The sequence below is a fragment of the Oncorhynchus mykiss genome, chromosome 27 (genome assembly GCF_057628025.1).
Source record: "Oncorhynchus mykiss isolate SJ-2025 chromosome 27, ASM5762802v1, whole genome shotgun sequence".
Classification (NCBI taxonomy): domain Eukaryota; kingdom Metazoa; phylum Chordata; class Actinopteri; order Salmoniformes; family Salmonidae; genus Oncorhynchus; species Oncorhynchus mykiss.
Window position 1 is genome coordinate 3196960 of NC_143048.1, and position 27138 is coordinate 3224097.

General features: G+C 41.6%; 1 protein-coding gene across 1 annotated transcript in view; it reads right to left on the reverse strand.

Moving 5' to 3' along the window:
• Nucleotides 1–1544: 1544 nt before the first annotated feature.
• The window catches only part of LOC110507325 (beta-1,3-glucosyltransferase), a 186150-nt gene continuing 160556 nt past the window's right edge, over nucleotides 1545–27138 (reverse strand). Inside the window, exons 10-15 of the mRNA XM_021587245.3 lie at nucleotides 25384–25453; nucleotides 24805–24918; nucleotides 14543–14642; nucleotides 13935–14054; nucleotides 3613–3757; nucleotides 1545–2259 (exon numbers count right to left, since the gene is read on the reverse strand). Of these exons, the coding sequence (XP_021442920.1) occupies nucleotides 2092–2259; nucleotides 3613–3757; nucleotides 13935–14054; nucleotides 14543–14642; nucleotides 24805–24918; nucleotides 25384–25453 (717 nt within the window). The 3' untranslated portion in view covers nucleotides 1545–2091. The remainder of the gene's footprint in view (nucleotides 2260–3612; nucleotides 3758–13934; nucleotides 14055–14542; nucleotides 14643–24804; nucleotides 24919–25383; nucleotides 25454–27138) is intronic.

Here is a 27138-nt window from a genome sequence, read left to right on the forward strand (position 1 = left end):
AGCATTGCATTTGGGACAAATCATTCACTGAACCACAAACCTCAACTATATATTGTAATAAATAATGTGGAAATTTAGCAATGTATTTGTGAGAGCTATTGACATGTTGAAAGCACAGAGCTGTCTGTTTAAACAACTAGCACACAGCTCAGACACCCATGCATACCCCACAAGACATGCCACCAGAGGTCTCTTCACAATCCCCAAGTCCAGAACAGACTATGGGAGGCGCACAGCACTACATAGAGCTATTCCACATCAGGTAACTGATGCAAGCAGTAAAATCTGAGAGAGAAAAAAGAGAGAAAAATACACCTTATGGAAGAGCAGGGACTGTGAAGCAACACAAACACAGACACATGCATACACACATATAACTGTGGCATACAGCAGGTCAGCCACCAGGGGGAGACTCGTCGAGGCCTGGTGACAGACGGAGTAGACATCACGAGGCGATGGCTCCATCTGCTGGACGGTCAGGACTAATTGGGGTTGATTGGGAGTTGGTGAGTAATCAAGGGCTGATTGCTCACCAGCTGTACAAGTGCCATAAAGCTGCCAGAAGGGCAGCACACAAGAGAGAGACTGGGGGAGGAAAGGACTCCCGTATAGCTGGGGACGGTTGCAGAGGTAACAGGAGTGAGTTCAGTTTTGATTCCCACAGGATACAGCAAGACCCGGAGCCCAGTAGACGGTATCCCAGAGAGGGTCTCTTGGGGGAGACCTATCCTTTTCTTTTGGACTATTATTTTAATAAACACCTTTGAAACGGAGCTAATCCTACTCTGTGTCTGACCTGTGTAAATGTTTTGACCCAACCCCGTGGTCTGCCACATGACACACACGGCTTTTGTGTTGTAGATATGTGGTCGTGGAGTATAGGCCTGAGGGCACACACTTAGTGTGTTGTGAAATCTGTTATGAATGTATTGTAATGTTTTTAAAAATGTATAACTACCTTAATTTTGCCAGACCTACAGGAAGAGTAGCTGCTGCCTAGGCAGCTAATGGGGACCCATAATAAGAGGACACTCCATTCTTGGTGAATGACACAAACTTGACTTTACACCATATAAAGCAGGTGTCAAACTCATTCCATGGTGGGCTGATTGTCTGCTGGTTTCCCCTCCTCCCTTGTACTTGATAAATTAAGTTCACTAATTAGTAAGGTCCCCACACCTGGTTGTCTAGGGCTTAATTTATAAGGAAAAAACAAACCTGCAGACACATATTAATTTAACCACATCCCTGTCCCCATGCTGGGCCTGTACTGATAAGCTTTCAATAAATAAAGTTACAAAAGTTAAAACTGATCATTCACGAAGTAATGAGGAAAGCTAGTGTGCCATGATGGATATATGCCTCCCCCCCCCCCCGCAAGGCCCTTTGCTTTCAAAGTTATCAACAAAACATCTGGAGACATTTCTCTAAGATTCTATTTAAAATCCAATAAACAGTATTTGTTTTGTGTGTGATATTTACAGTCAGAATTAGTAGTAGTGAATTAACCCTGAAACCAAATGGCAGAAATAAAACTCCATTAAGACACCGCAAATACGTTTTTATAAAAATAGTACACATTGTACAGCATGTAGCAATAATGTTGATATATGTCCTTAAGAAAAAAAATGAGTTTCATTGTTCAATTTGGCAAGAAATTGATTATATATTATAAATATACACAGACAAGAGCCTGACAACACACTGACAACCTCAACATGCAAATCTATTGAAACTGTGGCCGGGATTCAATACAATACTGCGCGCTAGACAGCCGACAATGTGTCTTCTAAAGGCGTTTTCCCCGAAGTTCGCGGAGATCGCATTCATGGTAAATGTTGAGCATGTTGGCCCAAGCGTAAATTACCTTTGAAAGTCCATAGTAGTGGGCTGTTCTACCGTGCCTGGCCTCCGTCATGAATAAGTTCCCAAACACACAGTCATGGACAGAGACTTGCATGAACCCTCCAAATTATATCTACGCAAGATTCACAATATAGAAAACGTTTACACCGACGGAGGAAACATGCAGACAATTTGTTTGTCCATGACTCCACACACACACACACAAGACTGATCGTGTCTGAGTGACTATAACTCTTCCTTGGTGCTCTTGTTTAGTCCACGTGGGCTTGTTGACCTCGACTCGTCCTTTAGCCACCTGTTGAAGACGGCGACGGGGTCGATGTTCCAGTGTTTGTGGAAGGAGATGGGCACCTGGTGGGCTAGGAAGTCTCTGGAGTAGTCTTCAGGTCGAGCCTGGAGGGACATAACAATCATTATACCGGCCTCCCTTACCTTGTCCACAGACCGCTTACAGGGCAAGAAAACCAATATGCCATTTTGTAATTTGAGTGAACAATTCCTTTCAACACCTTCCATTTCTGTCAGCCACAGGAGACTGCACTGGAGACTGCTGTAATTGCTTCTCTTAAACAGGGTTATTAAATACACTGGTACAGAGACAACCAGTCCCCCAGGGGACGAGGAGAAAGTGAGGAGGAAACTAAGGAGGGATATTGGCTATTGGATACCAAAGACTAGTGTCTTTGTTACCTGAGCCTTGCTACAACAACCTTTGTTGAACTGTGAAATTGACGTACTGTGATTTGTTTTTACATTTTGGGTAAAGAATATTAGGTCTAAGAAAACGGGCAAGGCAGCAGCTACTCTCCCTGGGGTCCAGCAAACATTTAAAACATTACAATACATTCACAACACGCTGTGTGCCCTCAGGCCCCTACTCCATCACTTCCACATGTGCCTATGTTTGTGTTGCTTCACAGTCCCCACTGTTCCATAAGGTATATTTCTATCTGTTTTTAAAAAGTTACTGCTTGCATCAGTTACCTGATGTGGAATAGAGTTCCATGTAGTCATGGCTCTATTTAGTACTTGTGCGCAACTGTAGTTGGTATTAGGTAAGGACAATGGATAAACATTTATAAGGTAACGGCTCTCTCCCACAGTGCAGTTTTGATCATCCAAACTTCTTTGCTATGTCGTGCAGTGGATGTGCTCCACTGTACGACATAACAGCTGATACATCTTTAGGATTTGCTATCTGAAGGGTGTTCTCACTTACGACTTGTATAAATTAAGTTAAATTTCTTTTGATTTGAATGTCTTTTCAAAATAGAACATAGCAGAAAGTGCTTATTTGTCAAATGTGCAATCATCTGTGTTCTAGTAGGCCTACAATATGGTTAATCAAATCGGATACTTAGAAATTGTCATGTAGGGTGTTGAAAATGTTAGATAACATACTGTGTAGAAAGATATCCCAATTGCTTCATCTTTTCTACAGTGCATGCCAGCATACAGCGTTCCTATTGGCGTGGAATCTCCTTTGTAGCAGGGTTCACACAGCACAGACAATTCTGACATGCTAGACTTTTGTTCGGGAAGACTTGGTGTTGTCAGGAAATCACAAGTGCAGTAAATCGGCTATTGTTGACCTTGCCACACTGAGCGACTCTAGAGCTCCCATCTTTCATATACGATGATGAATGAACAATCATGAAAATAGTATGTGACATGAATCGTGCCAATAAAATTCCAAACTGTGGGTTCCTGGCATAAGGGTAATAATGGGTAAGTTCAGTGTTTTACCTGGTGGAAGAGGGAGCTATGTGTGACAGGAAGCCCCAGAGCGTTGAGACACATCCCCAGCACCATGTCATCAGGGGCGTCATCACTGTAACACTTGCAGTCACTGGCCAGGAGCCTCACCACCGCGGCCCTACTGAACACCATCCTGACAGGACACAACACACACACACCCCAACACACATTAGTTTGTGTGTGTTGATCATTCTGGCACAGAAAATGATTGAGCACCTGGGTGGAGAATCCAATACATTTTTATTATTATCATTATTAACACACACATCAACATCACTACTCTGACCAACACAATTAAGGGAAAACAAGGTGGATTGACAACTCAGACGCATTCCAGCTATTTGTTTTTGGTTGAAAAACAATACCACATGTATAAATATAGTAATGTACACACAGGTAAACAAATATGTTTTGAGCAAAATTGTGTTTTTTTAGTGTCAAATTCATGGAGTAGGCCATTAAAGGTCTAGTGTCATAGGCCTCCCCCTTGCTTGAGGAACAAAATAGGAGCATTAGAGAACAAAAGAGGGGAAAAAAACACCCCCATCATTTGTGCCTTGTCAGAGGACACGTGGATGTGCCTTTTGTTAAGAACTAGGTGATAAAGGAGTTGAAAAGGAGACTGGAGTAGGACTTTAAAGGTTTATGTTGAATATTTCCAGTGAAGAGCGACCCTTCGCATGGTAGTCTGGTAATTTCACATGTACAGTACACATACAGATCCCACAAATATTTATGAACGAATGGCCTGATTGCAACGAAGACGCGGAACCTGCAGATTACCTGCAGGTTGCCGCTGGATTTATTGACACGCTACTAAACGGGAGATTACACGTAGCTCCGAGCTAAAATAACAAACAAAAAAAACTGCACAATAAATCTGCTAGACCGGCTGATCTGACGCTGTTATTGTGTCAAACCTGCTGAATACTAGACAGCAGAAATGGTCATTGTCTACCTTCACTACTTCCGCCCCAATGAAAAAACATCCTACAAAGAACAATGAAATCGAAATATGAAAAAGATAAATGGAAGAATGTGACATATTACAACTGAAATAACATGATTAAACTGGAAATGTAACCCATGTCAATAACTGAAAAAGAAAGCTATTCAAAAACAACTTTTAAATAATAACTTTTAAATAATAAAGCCTACCACATTGTCAATTAAAGTGATATTGATTGCAGCAATGACTGTGATAGAAACTGTAAATATAATTATAAAACAAAACACTTTGCATCTGTTTCTTTGGATAACGACTTCCAAATAACACGAAATTACTCTCCTTACTACATTTCTTTCATATTCAGACATTGTTTCTTCAATAAAGTAGGCTACAATATGCCACGGTAGGCCTACTGGCCAAATGACTATTTTGTATAGTAGCCCTGTACTAAATTATAAAGGTTCACTATTGAGTCTTATCACGTTGTTCGACTAATAACTTAAATACGTATATATTCTCCACTATCCTCACAATATTAGAATACAATATTGTTTGTTCGAAATACAACACAATCACGATTTTGTTTCAAATATCAAATGTGTAGCCTAAAGTTCCGGAATATTTCCTTTTCCCCTCTTGATAAGAAATGGGAATATTCGATTCAGACAAGTGAAATCATTAATGTACGACAAAATCGTCTGAAAAAAGATAAAAGCGACGTCGGTCTTAAGGCGTCCGCATGCTTCCCATTTGAAACATTTCGTACATACAGTACCAGTTAAAAGTTTGGACACACCTACTCATTGCAGAGTTTTTCCTTTATTTGTACTATTTTCTACATTAATAATAATAGTGAAGACATCAAAACCATGAAATAACACATATGGAATCATGTAGTAACCAAAAAAAAGTGTTAAACAAATCAAAATATTGTAATGAAACAGGTAGGGAGCAGGTCTCGAACCCTCGACCTTCTAGCCCGAGGTCCGAAGCTGAAAAACAGCTTCTATCTCAAGGCCATCAGACTGTTAAACAGCCACCACTAACATTGAGTGGCTGCTGCCAACACACTGACTCAACTCCAGCCACTTTAATAATGAGAATTTATGGAAATGTATGTAAAATATATCACTAGCCACTTTAAACAATGTTACTTAATATAATGTTTACATATCCTACATTACACATCTCATATGTACTCTATATCATCTACTGCATCTTTATGTAATACATGTATATCTCATATGTATATACTGTACTCAATACCATCTACTGCATCTTGCCTATGCCGTTCTGTACCATCACTCATTCATATATCTTTATGTACATATTCTTTATCCCTTTACACTTGTGTGTATAAGGTAGTAGTTTTGGAATTGTTAGGTTAGATTACTCGTTGGTTATTACTGCATTGTCAGAACTAGAAGCACAAGCATTTCGCTACACTCGCATTAACATCTGCTAACCATGTGTATGTGACAAATAAATTTGATTTGATTTGATTTATCCACTGTGCCGCAAAAGCATGCTCAAGCGGCAGAGTCGATTTCCGCGCTTATAAACCCAGGGTCGCTACAATATATTTTAGATTTTTCAAAGTAGCCACCCTTTGCCTTGATGACAGTTTTGCACACTCTTGGTATTCTCTCAACCAGCTTCATGAGGTAGTCACCTGGAATGCATTTCAATTAACAGATGTTCCTCGTTAAAAGTTCATTTGTGGAGTTTCTTTCCTTCTTAATGCATTTGAGCCAATCAGTTGTGTTTTGACAAGGTAGGGTTGATATACAGAAGATAGCCCTATTTAGTAAAAGACCAAGTCCATATGTGACCGACCGCCTTGATCCAGTCTTATGTAGAAAATGTTGAAATGGTGTATTTTACATTGGATAAAAGCAGAGACGGAGAGCTATAAAATGGTATATCATACACTGCATTTGAGGAACAATGGGAAAGTAGTTCTGCTTTGAAAGTTGATAAACTTGTAATCTCACTTTTGAGAAAATGGCCTTTGAATGTTTTGGTACCAACTGGAGAGCTCTTCTTTGTCTACACCCATTAAGCATCATTCACACCATCTTAAGCTTTAGCCCGACCCATCTCTTCAAAGGGTTGGTCCAAGCGTTCTGTACTAACAACAGCAGTCAAGCACCCAAGTTAACTGGCTAACTTGCTAGCTACTTCCAGACACAAATGAGAGAACAGCTCACTGAACATTACTCACCCTAGCAGAGCTGGTTAGGTTGTTTTCATGTTATGCAGAGTGTTGGTAACTGTAACTGCTGCTGGCAACAAGTTAATTACACTTTTTTGGGACTTTTACAGACACCAGCAATATTCAACGGGTGTTGAGCGTTCACAAATTCATCAGTTACTCTTCGCTCTGGCACACAGACGAGAGTGCTCTGAAATTGGAGTAGATGGCCAGACTCTATTTACGAACACACCCGATATGGTTTTTTGCATATTGAAGTCTTTTGTTAATCTTGTGACTCCCATGCGGGAGCGTAATCATCGCCTGAAACGAATTAGCATAACTCAACTGACATAAATATCCCTAGAAAATATTCCTATTCATGAAAATCACAAATGAAATATATTGAGACACAGCTTAGCCTTTTGTTAATCACCCTGTCATCTCAGATTTTCAAAATATGCTTTACAGCCAAAGCTAGACAAGCATTTGTGTAAGTTTATCGATAGCCTAGCATAGCATTTTGTCCAGCTAGCAGCAGGTAACTTGGTCACGGAAATCAGAAAAGCAATCAAATTAAATCGTTTACCTTTGATGAGCTTCGGATGTTTTCACTCGCGAGACTCCCAGGTAGATAGCCAAAGTAAATTTTTTCCCAAAATATTATTTTTGTAGGCGAAATAGCTCCGTTTGTTCTTCACGTTTGGCTGAGAAATCGCCCGGAAATTGCAGTCACGAAAAATATTGACAGAAACATGGCAAACGTTGTTTATAATCAATCCTCAAGGTGTTTTTCTAATATCTATTCGATAATATATCCGTCAGGACAATTTGTTTTTCAGTAGGACCGATTGGAGTAATGGCTACCTCTGTATTTTACGCGAGAGTCACCCTGGCTGCCATCATGTGACCACTTACGCAATGTAGCCGCCTACGGCTATTCTTCAACATAAATGCGTAAAACTACGTCACAATGCTGTAGACACCTTGGGGAATACGTAGAAAGTGTAAGCTCGTTGATAGGACATCCACAGCTCAATAGGGACTCATTGGAACGCAGCGCTTTCAAAATATGAGGCACTTCCGGATTGGATTTTTCTCAGGCTATCGCCTGCAACATCAGTTCTGTTATACTCACAGACAATATCTTTACAGTTTTGGAAACGTTAGAGTGTTTTCTATCCAAAGCTGTCAATTATATGCATATTCTAGCATCTTGTCCTGACAAAATATCCCGTTTAAAACGGGAACGTTTTTTTTCCAAAAATGAAAATACTGCCCCTAGAGTCGCAACAGGTTATTAAGACATGTAGCTAGCTACAGTAGGTAAACAATGAACCATAATCTCAACTCATGACATTACTACCCTGCATGAATCAGCAGTTAGCTAACCAACCATGTTCAGTGTTAGCTAGATAACATTCGGCTATAACTAGGCAAGAAAATGGCTCTGAGATACGAATAATAAGATCATACAAATAACGATAGCAAGCAAGCCAGCCAGCTAACATTAGCTAACAGCACACTTTAACTTGAAATGAAAACGACTTTGTCAAAATAAGAAATTTATAATATCTGACAATGTAGTAAGATAGAGTACCTTACCCATATACATCATGGTTGGATGCTTCTCCCTGTCACGGATGCCATGGTTACCCTTAGTTTGAAGATGTAATCCGGATACAGGTGTTTTGTCCATCTCCTTAACTATCATACTCTAATTACACCGATTTAAAAACTCGGTCCTCCAGAAAGTGGAGAGCAAAACTTACACAGTTGAAGTCTGAAGTTTACATACACCTTAGCCAAATACATTTAAACTCAGTTTTCACAATTCCTGACATTTAATCCTAGTAAATATTCCCTGTCTTACGTCCGTTAGGATCATCACTTTATTTTAAGAACGTGAAATGTCAGAATAATAGTAGAGAGAATGATTTATTTCAGTTTTTATTTCTTTCATCACATTCCCAGTGGGTCAGAAGTTTACATACACTCAATTAGTATTTGGTAGCAATGCCTTTAAATTGTTTAACTTGGGTTAAACATTTTGGGTAGCCTTCCACAAGCTTCCCACAATAGGTTGGGTGAATTTTGGCCCATTCCTCATGACAGACCTGGTGTATCTGAGTCAGTTTTGTAGGCCTCCTTGCTCGCACACGCTTTTTCAGTTCTGCCGACAAATGTTCTATAGGATTGAGGTCAGGGCTTTGTGATGGCCACCCCAATACCTTGACTTTGTTGTCCTTAAGCCATTTTGACACAACTTTGGAAGAATGCTTGAGGACATTGTCCATTTGGAAGACCCATTTGCGACCAAGCTTTTGCGACCAAGACATATGTCTTGATGTTGCTTCAATATATCCACAGAATTTTCCTTTCCTCATGATGCCATCTATTTTGTGACGTGCACCAGCCCTCCTGTAGCAAACCACCCCCACAACATGATGCTGCCATCCCCGTGCTTCACGGTTGGGATGGTGTTCTTCAGCTTGCAAGCCTACCCCTTTTCCTCCAAACAGAACAATAGTCGTTATGGCCAAACAGTTCTATTTTGTCCTCAGACCAGATGACATTTCTCCAAAAAGTATGATATTTGTCCCCATGTGCAGTTGCAAACCGCAGTCTGGCTTTTTAATGGCGGTTTTGGAGTAGTGGCCTTTTCCTTGCTGAGTGGCCTTTCAGGTTATGTCAATATAGGACTTGTTTTACTGTGGATATAGATACTTTTGTACCTGTTTCCTCCAGCATCTTCACAAGGGCCTTTGCTGTTGTTCTGGGATTGATCAAAAAAGTACGTTCATCTCTAGGAGACAGAATGTGTCTCCTTCCTGAGCGGTATGATGGCTGCGTGGTTCCATGGTGTTTATACTTGCATACTATTGTTTGTACAGATGTATGTGGTACCTTCAGGCGTTTGGAAATTGCTCCCAATGATGAACCAGACTTGTGGAGGTCTACAATTTCTTTTCTGAGGTCTTGGCGGATTTCTTTGGATTTTCCTATGATGTCAAGCAAAGAGGCACTGAGTTTGAAGGCAGGTTTGGAAATACCTCCACAGGTATACCTCCAATTGACTCAAATTATGTCAATTAGCCTATCAGAAGCTTGTAAAGCCATGACCTCATTTTCTGGAATTTTCCAAGCTGTTTAAAGGCACAGCCAACTTAGTGCATGTAAACTTCTGACCCACTGGAATTGTGATACAGTGAATTATAAGTGAAATGATCTGTCTGTAAACAATTGTTGGAAAAAATACCTGTGTCATGCACAATGTAGATGTCCTAACCAACTTGCCCAAATTATAGTTTGTTAACAAGAAATGAGTGTCGTGGGTGAAAAACTAATTTTAATGACTCCAACCTAAGTGTACAGTGGGGCAAAAAAGTCTTTAGTCAGCCACCAATTGTGCAAGTTCTCCCACTTAAAAAGATGAGAGGCCTGTAATTTTCATCATAGGTACACTTCAACTATGACAGACAAAATTAGAAAAAAAATCCAGAAAATCTCATTGTAGGATTTTTAAATGACTTCATTTGCAAATTATGGTGAAAAATAAGTATTTGGTCAATAACAAAAGTTTATCTCAATACTTTGTTATATACCCTTTGTTGGCAATGACAGAGGTCAAATGTTTTCTGTAAGTCTTCACAAGGTTTTCACACACTGTTGCTGGTATTTTGGCCCATTCTTCCATGCAGATCTCCTCTAGAGCAGTGATGTTTTGGGGCTGTTGCTGGGCAACACAGACTTTCAACTCCCTCCAAAGATTTTACATGGGGTTGAGATCTGGAGACTGGCTAGGCCACTCCAGGACCTTGAAATGCTTCTTACGAAGCCACTCCTTCATTGCCCGGGCGGTGTATTTGGGATCATAGTCATACTGAAAGACCCAGCCACGTTTCATCTTCGATGCCCTTGCTGATGTAAGAAGATTTTCACTCAAAATCTCACGATACAAGGCCCCATTCATTCTTTCCTTTACACGGATCAGTCGTCCTGGTCCCTTTGCAGAAAAACAGCCCCAAAGCATGATGTTTCCACCCCCATGCTTCACAGTAGGTATGGTGTTCTTTGGATGCAACTCAGCATTCTTTGTCCTCCAACCACGATGAGTTGAGTTTTAACCAAAAAGTTTCATCTGACCATATGACATTCTCCCAATCTTCTTCTGGATCATCGAAATGCTCTCTAGCAAACTTCAGACGGGCCTGGACATGTACTGGCTTAAGCAGGGGGACACGTCTGGCACTGCAGGATTTGAGTCCCTGGCGGCGTAGTGTGTTACTGATGGTAGGCTTTGTTACTTTGGTCCCAGCTCTCTGCATGTCATTCACTAGGTCGTCCCGTGTGGTTCAGGGATTTTTGCTCACCGTTCTTGTGATCATTTTGACCCCACAGGGTGAGATCTTGCGTGGAGCCCCAGATCGAGGGAGATTATCAGTGGTCTTGTATGTCTTCCATTTCCGAATATTTGCTCCCACAGTTGATTTCTTCAAAACAAGCTGCTTACCTATTGCAGATTCAGTCTTCCCAGCCTGGTGCAGGTCTACCATTTTGTTTCTGGTGTCCTTTGACAGCTCTTTGGTCTTGGCCATAGTGGAGTTTGGAGTGTGACTGTTTGAGGTTGTGGACAGGTGTCTTTTATACTGATAACAAGTTCAAACAGGTGCCATTAATACAGGTGCCATGAGTGGAGGACAGAGGAGCCTCTTAAAGAAGAAGTTACAGGTCTGTGAGAGCCAGAAATCTTGCTTGTTTGTAGGTGACCAAATACTTATTTTCCACCATAATTTGCAAATAAATTCATTTAAAAATCCTACAATGTGATTTTCTGGATTTTTTTTCTCATTTTGTCTCTCATAGTTGAAGTGTACCTATGATGAAAATTACAGGCCTCTCTCATCTTTTTAAGTGGGAGAACTTGCACAATTGGTGGCTGACTAAATACTTTTTTGCCCCACTGTATATATATTTTTAAACGCGTTAGACAGGATTACATGAAGGTCAGTCAAGAACTTTGAAAGTTTCTTCAAGTGCAGTCGCAACAACCATCAAGCGCTGATGAAGTTACGGGCTTTCGTGAGGACCACCACAGGAATGACCCAGAATTACCTCTGCTGCAGAGGATCAGTTCATTAGCGTTGCCAGCCTCAGAAATCGGCAATTAACTGCACCTCAGATTGCACCTCAGAGTTCAAGTAACAGACACATCTCAACATCAGCTGTTCAGAGGAGAAAGCGTGAATCAGGCCTTCGTGGTCGAATTGCTGCAAAGAAACCACCACTAAAGGACACCAAAAATGTCAAAATGAGTTGCAGATTTCTTTAGTTATTGTAAGAACCGACGCTGGAGATGAGAAGCAGGTACGGGGAGTTGAACATTTAATAAGGAACAGACATCAAACAGGACAGAGACAGCGTCAGAACCGGGTATGTAAAGATAAACAAACATTTACCCTGAAGCTGGGAACAGAGCTTGGGAATAGATAGCGGAGGTAATGACACAATGTCCAGGTAATGACACAGAGTCCAATAATCGTTGATGTGCATGACGGGGGAAAGGCAGGTGTGTGTAATGATTGTTGCAGTAGTACGTAATGCTGGGGAGCCTGGCGCCTTTGAGCGCCAGGGAGGGGGAGCGGGAGAAGGCGTGACAGTACCTCCCCTTTAGGGGTGCCACCCTGCGTCCCACCTGGGCGAGCCTGAAGGCCCGGCCGAGGCACGGGTGCTGGACAAGCCGGCTGGGAGTAAAATCCCGACGAACCGGCAGAGGCATGGGAGCCTGTCGATCCAGCTGAGGCGTGGGAGCCCGATGATCCAGTTGGCAGCCTGACGAGGCAGCTGGGTGTAAAAACCTAATAATACGGCTGACGCCCTCTTAGTTTTTTCCTTTTCATGGTTTGAGTGCGAGTAGATATACAGTAGTAGCCCTACCAGTAATTATATTATATTGTGGCAAACACAACATTTTAGTTGGAACTTAACTTGGCCAAATAAAATGGCTCAATAGAAGGAAAAAAAGTTTTGAAGATTTAAACCTTCACAAAAGTTTTTATGAGGCTTATATTGCAGCAATAACCAACAAAGGCAGGTGCCTACTGTCGTCCTACCCGACAAATGGCAGCGATAGAGAGCAATAGTAATGGCGTCTTCTTGTAGGCTCGAACTCCGCCATGGTTCGTTGGACACAGCTTATGGGAAAATGATTGAAAGTTTTGGAAATGCAGAAAATAAGGTCTGTGGTAAACACAGGCTTAAGAGATCTTATATGTTATAATTTTTCCAATTCCTTTCCCATTAATTTCCCCCTTAGGAATGGTTGAACAAACCAGAGGTAACTAATTTCCGGTTTTTCGGACTACAAGCTGGCGAGCTCTATAGACAAATAATATTTATTTTACAACAGGCCTACTTGTAACCTATCTTAAACTAAAGCACAAACACGGAGCACAAAATAAAAAAGATAGTTCGAACAACTTATCCAATGAAAATGCCTCAACAAAAGGAATCTAAACACAACATATTTAAAGAAATGGTTTAGATTTGTAAATATGCCTACAATAATAATAATGATACACAATAATAATAATGATAAATACAAAATTGTATCAAACCTGAATAGCGAGTTGCACATAGTCCATTTGGCCGCACCAATGTTCTTGTCACCTTTGTTCACTACAATATTTTGTACTTGTACCCACAGAGGACAATCCCCTTGTCGACTAGTTTTCCCTGTACTCTTTCTCCTCTAACTTTAGTTTTACGTCAATGAAAAAGGCCTCCATCTGCGCTATCAAGAGTAGCCTATAGGCCGAGGCCCCTCTCACTCGCCCTCTCTCTCTCTCCTCAGCAGCAGGTGCACGTGATCCGAGACAAAAGTGACAATTTAGGACCCAGACCCGCTCGGGTCTCGGAATTTCGGATCTGAAGACCTCTCGTTGGAGGTACTCGAGGACCGGAGTTAGGAACCACTGCTCTAAAAGTATGGCCTCTGTCTCAATTAACATCAATTTCTGAATCCAAAATGTCTGTGTCAGATGTTAGCTTAGTCCCAAAAGGCACCCTTATCCCTTACATAATACACTACTTTTGACCAGGGCCATCAAAAGTAGTGTACGCTGAAGGGAATAGGGTGCCATTTTGGATGCAGATGTTGTGACTCACCCCCCTCCTCCGGTGATGTAGCTGTAGCCTCCCTGGCCGAGCCCGTAGCCGTACCTCTCCCCTAGACACACCGGTTCAGAGGGGTCATAACAGCTCAGCAGCATCTGCAGTCTGGGCAGGCTGGGGAGGGTAGACATACATGTACAAACAAACACACACCGAATGCAAACAAACACACGTGTGCACGCAGACACACACACACACACATATTCTCTCTTCACACAGGTGTGCACACACAAACAACTTGGTAGGATATTCCTCATCAAAACCTCCCAATTCTGACACCGCTGCTCTCTGCATCCAGTAACTTCCACACTAAATAAAATATAATACGTTTGCTGACTTTGCCCTCAGGAGGCAGTCCCGACACGAGTTTTGAACTTTTTTACTTTCTTATTTGACAGCTTTTTCACTGCATCAGGGGGTTTGGCATAAGTGTACACACACACATGTTGGACTGAGGAGGTACTATCACTCAGACACACCGTCAGCCATTGTGGCTTTTTGTTTGTTTGTTTGTTTGTTTGTTTGTTTGTTTGTTTGTTTGTTTGTTTGTGTCTGTCTGTCTGTGTGAGTCTGGCTGTGTGCATGTGTACTGAGAGCTTTACCTGATGAGTGTGTCATCATCCACCACCAGAAGCCATCTCGTCTTTGGCACTGCATCGCTGACATACCTCTCTAAGATGGCAAACGTCTTCCCACAATGACCTGCAGAACAAAACACACAGAGTACCATTTCTGTAACTCTAGGATGTAAGGTTGCCCATCATTTGACAGGACATTAAAGGTCCAGATCTTAATTTGAGCTCTAGAATCCTCACTCTAGAACTAGAACTAAAAATAATTGTGCACTTGGATCCCGAGTTAGGATTAGGGTTGACTGTGGGATATAGCTTTTTTATTTTTTTATTTCACCTTTATTTAACCAGGTAGGCCAGTTGAGAAGAAGTTCTCATTTACAACTGCAACCTGGCCAAGATAAAGCAAAGCAGTGCGACAAAAACAACAACAGAGTTACACATAAACAAATGTACAGTCAATAACACAATAGAAACATCTATGTGTGCAAATGTAGAAGAGTAGGGAGGTAAAGGCCATAGAGGCGAAATAATTACAATTTAGCATTAATACTGAAGTGATAGTTGTGCAGATGATGATGTGCAAGTAGAGATACTGGGGTGCAAAAGAGCAAGAGGATAAGTAACAATATGGGGATGGGGTAGTTGGGTGTGCTATTTACAGATTCACTGTACTTGTACACAGCCATCGGTAAGCTTTTCTGACAGCTGATGCTTAAATTTAGAGAGGGAGATATAACTCTTCAGCTTCAGTGATTTGTGCAATTCATTCCAGTCATTGGCAGCAGAGAACTGGAAGGAAAGGTGGCCAAAGGGTGTGTTGGATTTGGGGATGACCAGTGCAATATACCTGCTGGAGAGCGTGCTACGGGTGGGTGTTGCTATGGTGACCAGTGAGCTGAGATAAGGTAGGGCTTTACCTAGCAAAGACTTATAGATGACCTGGAGCCAGTGGGTTTGGCAACGAATATGTAGTGAGGGCCAGCCAACAAGAGCATACAGGTCGCAGTGGTGGGTAGTATATGGGGCTTTGGTGACAAAACGGATGGCACTGTGATAGACTACATCCAGTTTGCTGAGTAGAGTGTTGGGGGCTATTTTGTAAATGACATCGCCAAAGTCAAGGATCGGTAGGATAGTCAGTTTTACGGGGGTATGTTTGGCAGCATGAGTGACGGAGGCTTTGTTGCGAAATAGGAAGCCGATTCTAGATTTAATTTTGGATTTGAAATGCTTAATGTGAGTCTGGAAGGAGAGTTTACAGTCTAACCAGACACGTAGGTATTTGTAGTTGTCCACATATTCTAAGTCAGAACCGTCCAGAGTAGTGATGTTAGTTGGGCAGGAGGGTACGGGCAGCAATCGGTTTTAGAGCAATTGGTTGAAGAGCATGCACTTAGTTTTACTAGCATTTAAAAGCAGTTGGAAGCCACAGAAGGAGTGTTGTATGGCGTTGAAGCTCGTTTGGAGGTTTGTTAGCACAGTGTCCAAAGAAAGGCCAGATGTATACAGAACGATGTCGTCAGCGTAGAGGTGGATCAGAGAATCACCAGCAGCAAGAGTGACATCATTGATATATACAGAGAAAAGAGTCGGCCCGGGAATTGAACCCTGTGGCACCCCCATAGAGACTGCCAGGTGTCCGGACAAAAGGCCTCCGATTCGACACACTGAACTCTATCTGAGAAGTAGTTAGTGAACCAGGCGAGGCAGTCATTTGAGCCAAGGCTATTGAGTCTGCCGATTAGAATGCGGTGATAGACAGAGTCGAAAGCCTTGGGCAGGACGTTGAAGACGGCTGCACAGTCCTGTCTTTTATCGATGGCGGTTATGATATCGTTTAGGACCTTGAGCGTGCCTGAGATGCACCCATGACCAGCTCGGAAACCAGATTGCATAGTGGAGAAGGTATGGTGGGATTCGAAATGGTTGGTGATCTGTTTGTTAACTTGGCTTTCGAACATTTTAGAAAGGCAGGGCAGTATGGATATAGGTCTATAACAGTTTGGGTCTAGAGTGTCTCCCCCTTTGAAGAGGGGGATGACTGCGGCAGCTTTCCAATCTTTTGGTATCTCAGATGATAAGAAAGAGAGGTTGAATAGGCTAGTAATGGGGGTTGCAACAATTTTGGCTGATCATTTTAGAAAGAGAGGGTCCAGATGGTCCAGCCCAGCTGATTTGTAGGGATCCAGATTTTGCAGCTCTTTCAAAACATCAGCAGTCTGGATTTGGGTGAAGGAGAAGCAGGGGGAGGCTTGGGCGAGTTGCTGCGGGGGGTGCTGAGATGTTGGCCAGGGCAGGGCAGGGCAGCCAGGTGGAAAGCATGCCAGCCATAGAAAAATGCTTATTGAAATGATCGATTATCGTTCGTTATAGGTGGTGACAGTGTTTCCTAGCCTCAGTGCAGTGGGCAGCTAGGAGGAGGTGCTCTTATTCTCCATGGACTTTACAGTGTCCCAGAACTTTTTGGAATTAGTGCTACAGGATGCAAATTTCTGTTTGAAAAAGCTAGCCTTAGCTTTCCTAACTGACTGAGTATATTAGTTCCTGACTTCCCTGAAAAGTTGTATATTGCGGGGGCTATTCGATGCTAATGCAGAACGCCACAGGATGTTTTTGTGCTGGTCAAGGGCAGTCAAGTCTGGAGTGGGCAATATCTGTTCTTAGTTCTACATTTTTTGGCATGCTTATTTAAGGTGGTGAGGAAAGCACTTTTAAAGACAACCAGGCATCCTCTACTGACGGGATGAGGTCCATATCCTTCCAGGATACCCGGGCCAGGTCGATTAGAAAGGCCTGCTCGCTGAAGTGTTTTAGGGAGCGTTTGACAGTGGTGAGGGGTGGTCGTTTGACTGTGGATCCATTATGCACGCAGGCAATGAGGCAGTGATCGCTGAGATCCTGGTTGAAGACAGTAGAGGTGTGTTTAGAGGGCAAGTTGGTCAGGATGATATCTAAGAGGGTGCCCATGGTTACAGAGTTAGGGTTCTACCTGGTAGGTTCCTTGATAATTGAGGTCATCTAGCTTAGATTATAGGATGGCTGGGGTGTTAAGCATAGCCCAGTTTAGGTCACCTAACAGTACGAACTTGTCACGTCCTGACCTTAGTTCCTTTTTTATGTATCTGTTTTAGTTTGGTCAGGGCGTGAGTAGGGGTGGGCATTCTATGTTTTGTATTCTATGTTTTGTATTTCTGGTTTTGGCCTGGTATGGTTCCCAATCAGAGGCAGCTGTCATTCGTTGTCTCTGATTGAGAACCATACTTAGGCAGCCTGTTTTCCCACTATGGGTTGTGGGTAGTTGTTTTCTGTGTCTGTGTTTTACCGTAGAGAACTGTTTCGGTTTTCATTTATTTCTCTTGTTCTTTTGTATTCTGTGTTCAGTTTAATAAATATATTATGGACACTTACCACGCTGCGCATTGGTCCGATATTTCATACTCCTCGTCAGAGGAAGAAGAAAATCGTTACAGAACTCTGAAGATATCAATTCAGATATGGTGTCCAGGCCACAGCTGGGGGCTGAAGGGGGTCTATAACAAGCGGCAACGGTGAGAGACTTATTATTGAAAAGGTGTATCGAAAGGTTTCAAGATCGAATCCCTGAGCTGACAAGATAAAAAATCTGTCGTTCTGCCCCTGAACAAGGCAGTTAACCCACTGTTCCTAGGCAGATTGAAAATAAGAATTTGTTCTTAACTGACTTGCCTAATTAAATAAAGGTAAAATAAAATAAGAATTGAGGAGTATACCACCTCAGTCACCGGCTTCAAGTGCATTGATGACGTCGTCCCCACAATGACCGTACGTACATATCCCAACCAGCAGCCATGGATTACAGGCAACATCCGCACCGAGCTAAAGGCTAGAGCTGCCGCTTTCAAGGAGCGGGATAATAATCCAGACGCTGATAAGAAATCACGCTTTGTCCTCCGAAGAACCCTCAGACAGGCAAAGCATCATCACAGGACTAAGATTGAATCGTACTACAACGGCTCTGATGTTCGTCGGATGTATCAGGGCTTTCAAACCACCTCTCTGGCAAAACATTTTAGTGCCCCCACACCTCTTGACGGCATAGTGAAATGTTTAAGTTTTAAAGTTAACTTTAAAGAACATAAATGTAATATTTTTGTGGCCAGCAAATCTCCAGTCAAATTTGTATAAATCAAATCAAATGTTATTGGTCGGATACACATATTTAGCAGATGCTATTGCGGGTGTAGCAAAATGCTTGTGTTCCTAACTCAAACAGTGCAGAAATATATAACAGTACACAATAATATACACAAAAAAAGAGTATAAATATATAGTACCAGCCAAAAGTTTTAACACACGTACTCATTCAAGGGTTTTTCTTTATTTTTAATATTTTCTACATTGTAGAATAATAGTGAAGACCTCAAAACTATAACATAACACATATGGAATCACGTAGTAACCAAAAAGGTGTTAAACAAATCTAAATACCTTTTATATTTCAGATTCTTCAAAGTAGCCACCCTTAGTCTTAATGACAGCTTTGCACACTCTTGGCATTTTCTCAAGAAGCTTCAGGAAGAATGCTTTACCAACATGTGGTGATTCACATTTTCAGTTTTGCGCAAAATGCTGCCATCTATCCACGTCTTTTGGTTCAGATAGGTTTTAATTGTCACAGTGGGAACAACATCCACTTTACACTTCCTGAGTACTGCATGCTAATGGATTGTGCCACAATCGGTTAGCGTTAGTCTTAGGTCCAGTCAACTTGAGCGTCTCCGTAAGCTAACATTCGGTTATCGTGCTGCTCAGGCCCAGTCAATTTGAACTTCTCCGTAAGCTAACTGATTCGGTTAGCGTGCGGCTCAGGCCCAGTCAATTTGACAACAAGAGCCGATCTGTCTTTGGTTGACTAATAAGTAGGATGCACCAATAGAATGCAATTTCATTACTGTAGATACAGTACAAGTCAAAAGTTTGGACACACCTACTCATTCAAGGGTTTTTCTTTATTTTTACTATTTTCTACATTGTAGAATAATAGTGAAGACATCAACACTATGAAATAACACATATGGAATGATGAGTAACCAAAACAGTGTTGAACAAATCAAAACACATTTTATATTTTAGATTCTTCAAACCCTTTGCCTTGATGACAGCTTTGCACACTCATTACATTATCTTCGGGAGGATTGCTTTTCCAACAGTCTTGCATGAGTTCCTACATATGCTGAGTGCTTGTTGGCTGCTTTTCCTTCACTCTGCAATACAACTCATCCCAAACCATCTCAGTTGGGTTGAGGTAGGGTGATTGTGGAGGCCAAGTCATCTGATGCAGCACCATCACTCTCTTTCTTGGTTAAATAGCACTTACACAGCCTGAAGGTTTGTTTTGGGTCACTAAGTGCAAACTAGATAGGATGGCGTATCGCTTCAGAATGCTGTGGTTGCCATGCTGGTTAAGTGTGCCTTGAATTCTAAATAAATCACAGATAGTGTCACCAGCAAAGCACCCCCACACCATCACACCTCCTCCTCCATGTCACGGTGGGAACCACACATGTAGAGATTATCCGTTCACCTACTATGCGTTTCACAAAGACACTGCGGTTGGAAACAAAAATCTCAAATTTGGACTCATCAGACCAAAGGACAGATTTCCACCGGTCTAATGTCCATTGCTCGTGTTTCTTGGCCCAAGCAAGTCTCTTCTTCCTATTGGTGTCCTTTAGTAGTGTTTTTTTTGCAGCAATTCGACCATGAAGGCCTGATTCGTGTGACAGCGTGTATGGTGTCGTGTGGGCGAGCTGTTTGCTGATACCATACTCACCAGACATGTAACCCATTGAGCATGTTCCAGATGCTCTGGATTGACATGTACAACAGCATGTTCCAGTTCCCGCCAATATCCAGCATCTTCGCACAGTGAAGAGGAGTGGGACAACATTCCACAGGCCACAATCAACACCCAATCAACACCCTGATAAACTGTGAAGGAGATATGTCGTGCTGCATGAGGCAAATGGTGGTCCCAGCAGATACTGACTGATTTTCTGATCCACACCCTTACCTTTTTTTTTCTCGGTATCTGATACCTGTATCTGTATTCCCAATCATGTGAAATCCATAGATTAGGCCTTAATAAATTGATTTCAATTGACTGATTTCCTTTATTGAACTGTAATGCAGTAAAATCTTTAACATTTTTGTTCAGTGTAATAAAAGCATTGCTTGAATCTATCATCGTATTTGGGGATCCGAGACAAAATAGCCTTTGATAAACACATTTCATGTAATTTTACATCATTTTACATGAGTGGAGACGAGAATAATATTTTTGAATACAACACCAGAGCATGTGACTTGAGTTTAAGTGAGGAGCCACGCATGTGTAATTTGGCTGGAGTGCTGAGAGAATTGAAAAAAAAGTTGGGAGTGTTGGCCCAGCTCTAATTTTACTACGTCTCAACCATGAGCTCTGGGCATGATCTACACAGCATATTTCGCTTCCTTTATCCCTATTCTGTTGTATTTATTTAGCCTACCCCACTACTAGGTATGCACAGAGAAAAAACAACTTGCTTTTTAAGGAGGGCATGGTGACTGAAGGAAATGGCTGAGGAAATCTATGGATAGTAGACTATAATTCTGTCTGTCAAACAGGTTCAGTAGGGCTACCTCTTATTTCTTAACTAGGAAGAAATAGGGTCCAACACAAAGCCCTCGTTAGCAAGAAATGACTGTGAACACTGAGGCTGTACCCACTTAAAGTTACAGTTTTAACAGTGGCCAAGTAGACTACTGTGGCTATAGAGTGGCCTACCATCAAAAACAATGGAGAAAATGCATCCCGTAACATTTTAACATGGAAATAGCTGTTTTATCATTCTGCCTACAGTAGCAGCCAATGTGTGGCGTTCAATGTAGGCCTACCTTTGACCTTTTAAAAAAAAAAAAACTTTACAAAATAAAACCCATTATTATTCCCATTCCATTTTTACAGAAAATCAGAGAAATTATGCTACCCTCTACTTAGCTTATTCGAGGCAGTCTCAAAATACAGCACTGCCTCTTCAGACCAAAAACATATATTTCCCTGACTAGCGTTCAAAGATGTTTAGAAATGTACACGTTTTGTGCTCTTGTAGGAAGCAATCACTCCTCTATTGCTGACTATACAATTATCTATAACTGGGCTAATAGCTCACTAAATAGCAAAGGATATTAACAAATGTAATGGTAAGAGGTAATGGTAGGAGGACTCACTGTAGCTGATCGGGTGATGACATGACTTTTGCAGTTAAAATAAGAGAAACTCATAAATGAGACTCAGATCATACAAAGTCATTTTACAATTAAATCTGTCAGAATCTCAAATGTCAGAATAATAGTAGAGAGAATTATTTATTTCAGCTTTTATTTCTTTTATCACATTCCCAGTGGGTCAGAAGTTTACATACACTCAATTAGTATTTGGTAGCATTGCCTTTAAATTGTTTAACTTGGGTCAAACGTTTTGGGTAGCCTTCAACAAGCTTCCCACAAAAAGTTGCAGCAAAGCACCCCCACACCCAGTGCTTCATGTTTGGGATGGTGTTCTTCGGCTTGCAAGCCTCCCCCGTTTTCTCCAAACATAACAATGTTCATTATAGCCAAACAGTTCTATTTTTGTTTCATCATACCAGAGGACATTTCTCAAAAAAGTACGATCTTTGTCCCCATTTGCAGTTGCAAACCGCAGTCTGGCTTTTTTACGGCGGTTTTGGAGCAGTGGCTGCTTCCTTGCAGATCGGCCTTTCAGGTTATGTCGATATAGGACTCGTTTTACTGTGGATATAGATACTTTTGTACCTGTTTCCTCCAGCATCTTCACAAGGTCCTTTGCTGTTGTTCTGGGATCGATTTGCACTTTTTACACCAAAGTACGTTCATCTCTAGAAGACAGAATGCCTCTCCTTCCGGAGCGGTATGAGGGCTGCGTGGTCCCATGGTGTTTATACTTGCGTACTATTGTTTGTACAGATGAACGTGGTACCTTCAGGCATTTGGAAATTGCTCCCAAGGATGAACCAGACTTGTGGAGGTCTACACATTGTTTTATGAGGTCTTGGCTGATTTCTTTGATTTTCCCATGATGTCAAGCAAAGAGACACTGAGTTTGAAAGTAGACCTTGAAATACATCCACAGGTACACCTCCAATTGACTCAAATTATGTCAATTAGCCTATCAGAAGCTTCTAAAGCCATGCCATAATTTTCTGGAATTTTCCAAGATGTTTAAAGGCACAGTCAACTTAGTGTATGTAACTTTCTGACCCACTGAAATTGTGATACAGTAAATTATAAGTGAAATAATCTGTCTGTAAACAACTGTTGGAAAAATTACTTGTGTCATGCACCAAGTAGATGTCCTAACCGACTTGCCAAAACTATAGTTTGTTAACAAGAAATTTGTGGAATGGTTGGAAAACAAGTTTTAATGTCTCCAACCTAAGTGTATGTAAACTTCCGACTTCAACTGTAGATACAGTAGAATAGGATAGAATACAGTATATACATATGAGATGAGTAATGCAAAATATGTAAACATTATTAAAGTGACTAGTGTTCCATTATTAAAGTGACCAGCGATTCCAAGCATATGTATATAGGGCAGCAGCCTCTAATGTGTCAGTGATGGCTATTTAACAGAATTTAACAGTCTGTTAAATAGACATCAACATTAAAATAGGGAGCTGCCCCTTTTAAGGTCAGGCACCACACCCTAATAGGGATTTTTTTTCTCTTAATCATTTGACAATCAACTTTTACCAGTTGAATTTAGACACAAATAAAATAAGTGTCCGGTCAAAAGTAGTGCACTATGCAGGGAATAGGGTGCCATTTGGAACGATGACAGAGTGGTGAATGAGCTTTCCATGCAGCGCTACACCAAGGCCAACCAAGGTTTTTAAAATGTTTAATTTAGTGTGCCATTGAATAATGATAATTAGGGCGATTGCACAGCCCCGGCTCTGTGGGATTGTGCGTGAAAGACAGAGTGTTGGCTTCGTCTGTTCCAGATACACTGATTTACTGCATATTACAGCACAAGCATTCCATTACACACCATTCCCTTCATCTGCCCCTTTCCCACTGGAGAATTGATAGGTGAAGTTGTCATAATTAAGATAAAATCAGAAGAGAGCAAAGTTGATAGTTAATAAGCCTATTCAGAGCTTACTTGAACTCTTCTATAAAACTCAAGTAAATAAAGGTAATTTACTCGCAGAGCAGTGGTACTGGTTGAATCAGAGGTTTCCATATTCATTCCAAAACCATCCTAAATGTTGGGCATTTCCACCTGATAAGACTAAATCTATCAAATCACACAACATCCAATCGAGCCACCATATTCAAATTCCTGCTACTGTGGGCATATTCGACATTATTAACAGGTCTACCTGAAGTCATGCTGACATTGTTACTATCTCTTACACTTCTATGGATGCAGTCTGTCACAAGAGTCCTGAATTAAAATGACCCAGGTCACAATCATGAAAAAACAAACAATCCAGCCTTCGTCGTATGACATTGGGAACCGTGGAAGAGATGAGAGCTGACATTTTAGTAAATGCGCAATTTTTGCGCATCTCAACAGACAAGACACCCAATTAACAACCTCATGAAAAAGCAGTGGCAAAACAGAGGCACAAAATGTTCCCACAGCCCTTTGTTGCATCCCAAATGTTATGAGAGCAGGATCGGACAGGAAGCCAAATTATGCTTGATTAAATAATAACAAAAACAACAAAATATAATGTGTTGAATGGTATAACATGCCTGTAGCATCAGACTCGCCATCAGACTCGCCATCTGCCAGAGTTTGTCAGACTGAATCAAATCAGGAAATAACTCAGTCCTTATCTATTCAATTCAGTTGGGCATATAGCTGAATCTACACATCTGCTAGCATGCGACATAATGTCATCTCGAAATAAGAGGTGAATCATCTTAGATCTTCGCTTCATACACATTATTTAGCGATCTTTATCTTTGAACAAAATCAACTCTGAACTTTTCAACTGTGCTTTTGAAATTGCATCAAATTGTCTCAATTGCAACAGGTGCTGACTAGAGTGGATATGTGGATGGAAGCAGGGCCTGTATTCACATTGTGTTTCAGATTAAGTGTGCTGATCTAGGATCAGGTCCTCCCCGTCCATGTAATCTTAATATTTATTCATATCTAAATCAGGCAAAAGTGATCCTAGATTAACATTCCAACTCTGAGACATTTTATGGATACAGGCCCTGGACTAACTCACCTCTCTCTGTGTTGGGGACTCCTAGGTCGATGGTAGGTATGGAAGGGTCAGTGTGGTCACTGTAATACTCCAACAGAAATGCCTCTCTCTCCCACGTCTTCTTCACCACTGGGACTGGAGCAGGACAACAAGACGACAGGTAAAATAATACAGCTCAACACGTCCACACTACCATAGTAAGAAGAATCAGGCTTCTGTACACAGAAAACGTGCAGCATTACTAATTATGAACGTTAAAAACATATAACTTGTCTTTTACAGAACTTTTTGAAATAAACATTATTATTTCATTATTATAATCAGAACAATTAGCTGTGACCGACATGTCAGCTGGAGCTGATGTAGAATTTTCATGATGCTTCCGAAATTCAAACAGCCAAGTCAAAGCAAGTTTGTGCTGAGAGTTAAACCAGACCTGACAGAGTTAGCACTTTACCAGGCACACATCTCAAAAGGCTAAAAATACACTCTTTTAGAAGAATAGAGAAAATGTTGACATGAATATTTTACGAACATTATGGACCATGTCTGAGTTTAACCACCCCAGAGCTTCAGATGAGCTTCAAAGATCTGACTCACCCCTCTCAGTGTGAAACTTCTTACAAGTTTTCACAGCGACAAAGATGTCTTCCTTCTTTACAGGCTCCCCCTGTAAAAAAAAACATGAAAAAATTGACATATTTTAGGGAGTTTTTCCTGGTCAGGTCACGTGGTCAGGAAGAACATACATACTAAGAGGGGAGCTGTTATCATCGTTGAAGCACTATTGAGATGGTGAATTTTTCAAATTCCCTGCCCCGTGTTGAATTGTCCTCGTGAATATTTCAATATCTCCTCAAGATAACTAAAAACCTAATAATACCGCATGTGTTGAGAGTGAAATGTGAATTGGCCATCTTTAAGTGCTCAGGGCTCCTGCCTGTCTGTCTGTGGCTCTCGCTCTGTGAGGCTCAAGGCCTTCTGCTTTATGTCTGCATCTCAAATGGCACACTATTTCCTATGTAGTGCACTACTTTTGGCCAGGGCCAGTAGGGAACAGGGTGGAATTTGGGACACACCCAATGTGTTATCACTATCTTCTCGGCATATTAGAGCTCTGGCAACAACCAGGTTAGCGGGAAGATGACGTGGGGAAAGGGTAGGAGGGAGACTAAAAGGAGAGAGCCAGCATAGTCAGAGATGAGATGGGGAGGGAAGAAAGATAGAAGAGAGAAAAGGAACAAGCCAGGATAGGCAGAAATGAGAGGGGGAGTAAGGGTAGGAGGGAGTATGAAAAAATTATGGAAATGTATGCACTTGTAAGTCGCTCTGGATAAGAACATCTGCTAAATGTCGAAAATGTAATTAAAATGTAATTAAATAAAAATGTGTAATTTAAATTAAATTAAAATGAGGGAGGAAGGGTAGCAGAAAGACTAAATGGAGAGAGTCAAAATAGCCCTGGATCTCTCTCCCTAAGGGGAATGAGAGAGGAGAAAGAGTATGTGATGAAAATTGTATGTTCGTGCTTTTCTAATAACCAATTTCTGTGTTCATGCTAGAAACTGAGTGAAAGAATCCTCACTATCAGTGTCTGCAATTTGGCAGTACGCCCAGACCATTGTTTTGAGAATGAAAGATATCTCAGTTTCAAGAGAAGAGGCCTCGTCAGGTATTGGTCTGTCACATGCATGAACCAGTATTGGTTGGTCACATGATTGAAGCAAACGTTAATGATGAATTAATTATGAATAACGTATAATGTGTCTGCCGTATATAAGAAATCTAACGGGACTGGCCCGGAAGAGCTCCTGACAGATGCGCACTATGTTGCATCAAGTTTGTTGGGATCTCTCAAGTTACCTGTTGTGGCAGACCATGGGGTTGGGTCAAGACGTTTACACAGATCAGACACGGACAGAGTATGATTAGCTCGGTTTCAAGGTTGTTTATTAAATAACAAATCAAAATAAATGGATAGGTCTCCCCCGTGAGACCCTCCCCGGGATACCGTCTTCTGGGCTCCGGGTCTTGCCCGGGTCCTGTCGGGCATACAAACTCAAACTCCTCCGTCTTAGCTCCGGCACCATCTCCAACTACACGGAAGTCAACTTACTTCCCCCCAGGCCTCCCCTGTGTGCTGCCCTTCTGGCAGCTTTATGGGGCTTGTACAGCTGGTGAGCAATCAGCCCTGGATTACTCACCAACTCCCCAATCAGCCCCAATTAGTCCTCGGCGGAGAGCCCGTCAAGACCTGGCATGTCCAGCAAATGGAGCCATCGCCTAGTGATGTATACTCCGTCTGTCAACAGGCCTCGACGAGTCTCCCCCTGGTGGCTGACCTGCTGTACGCCA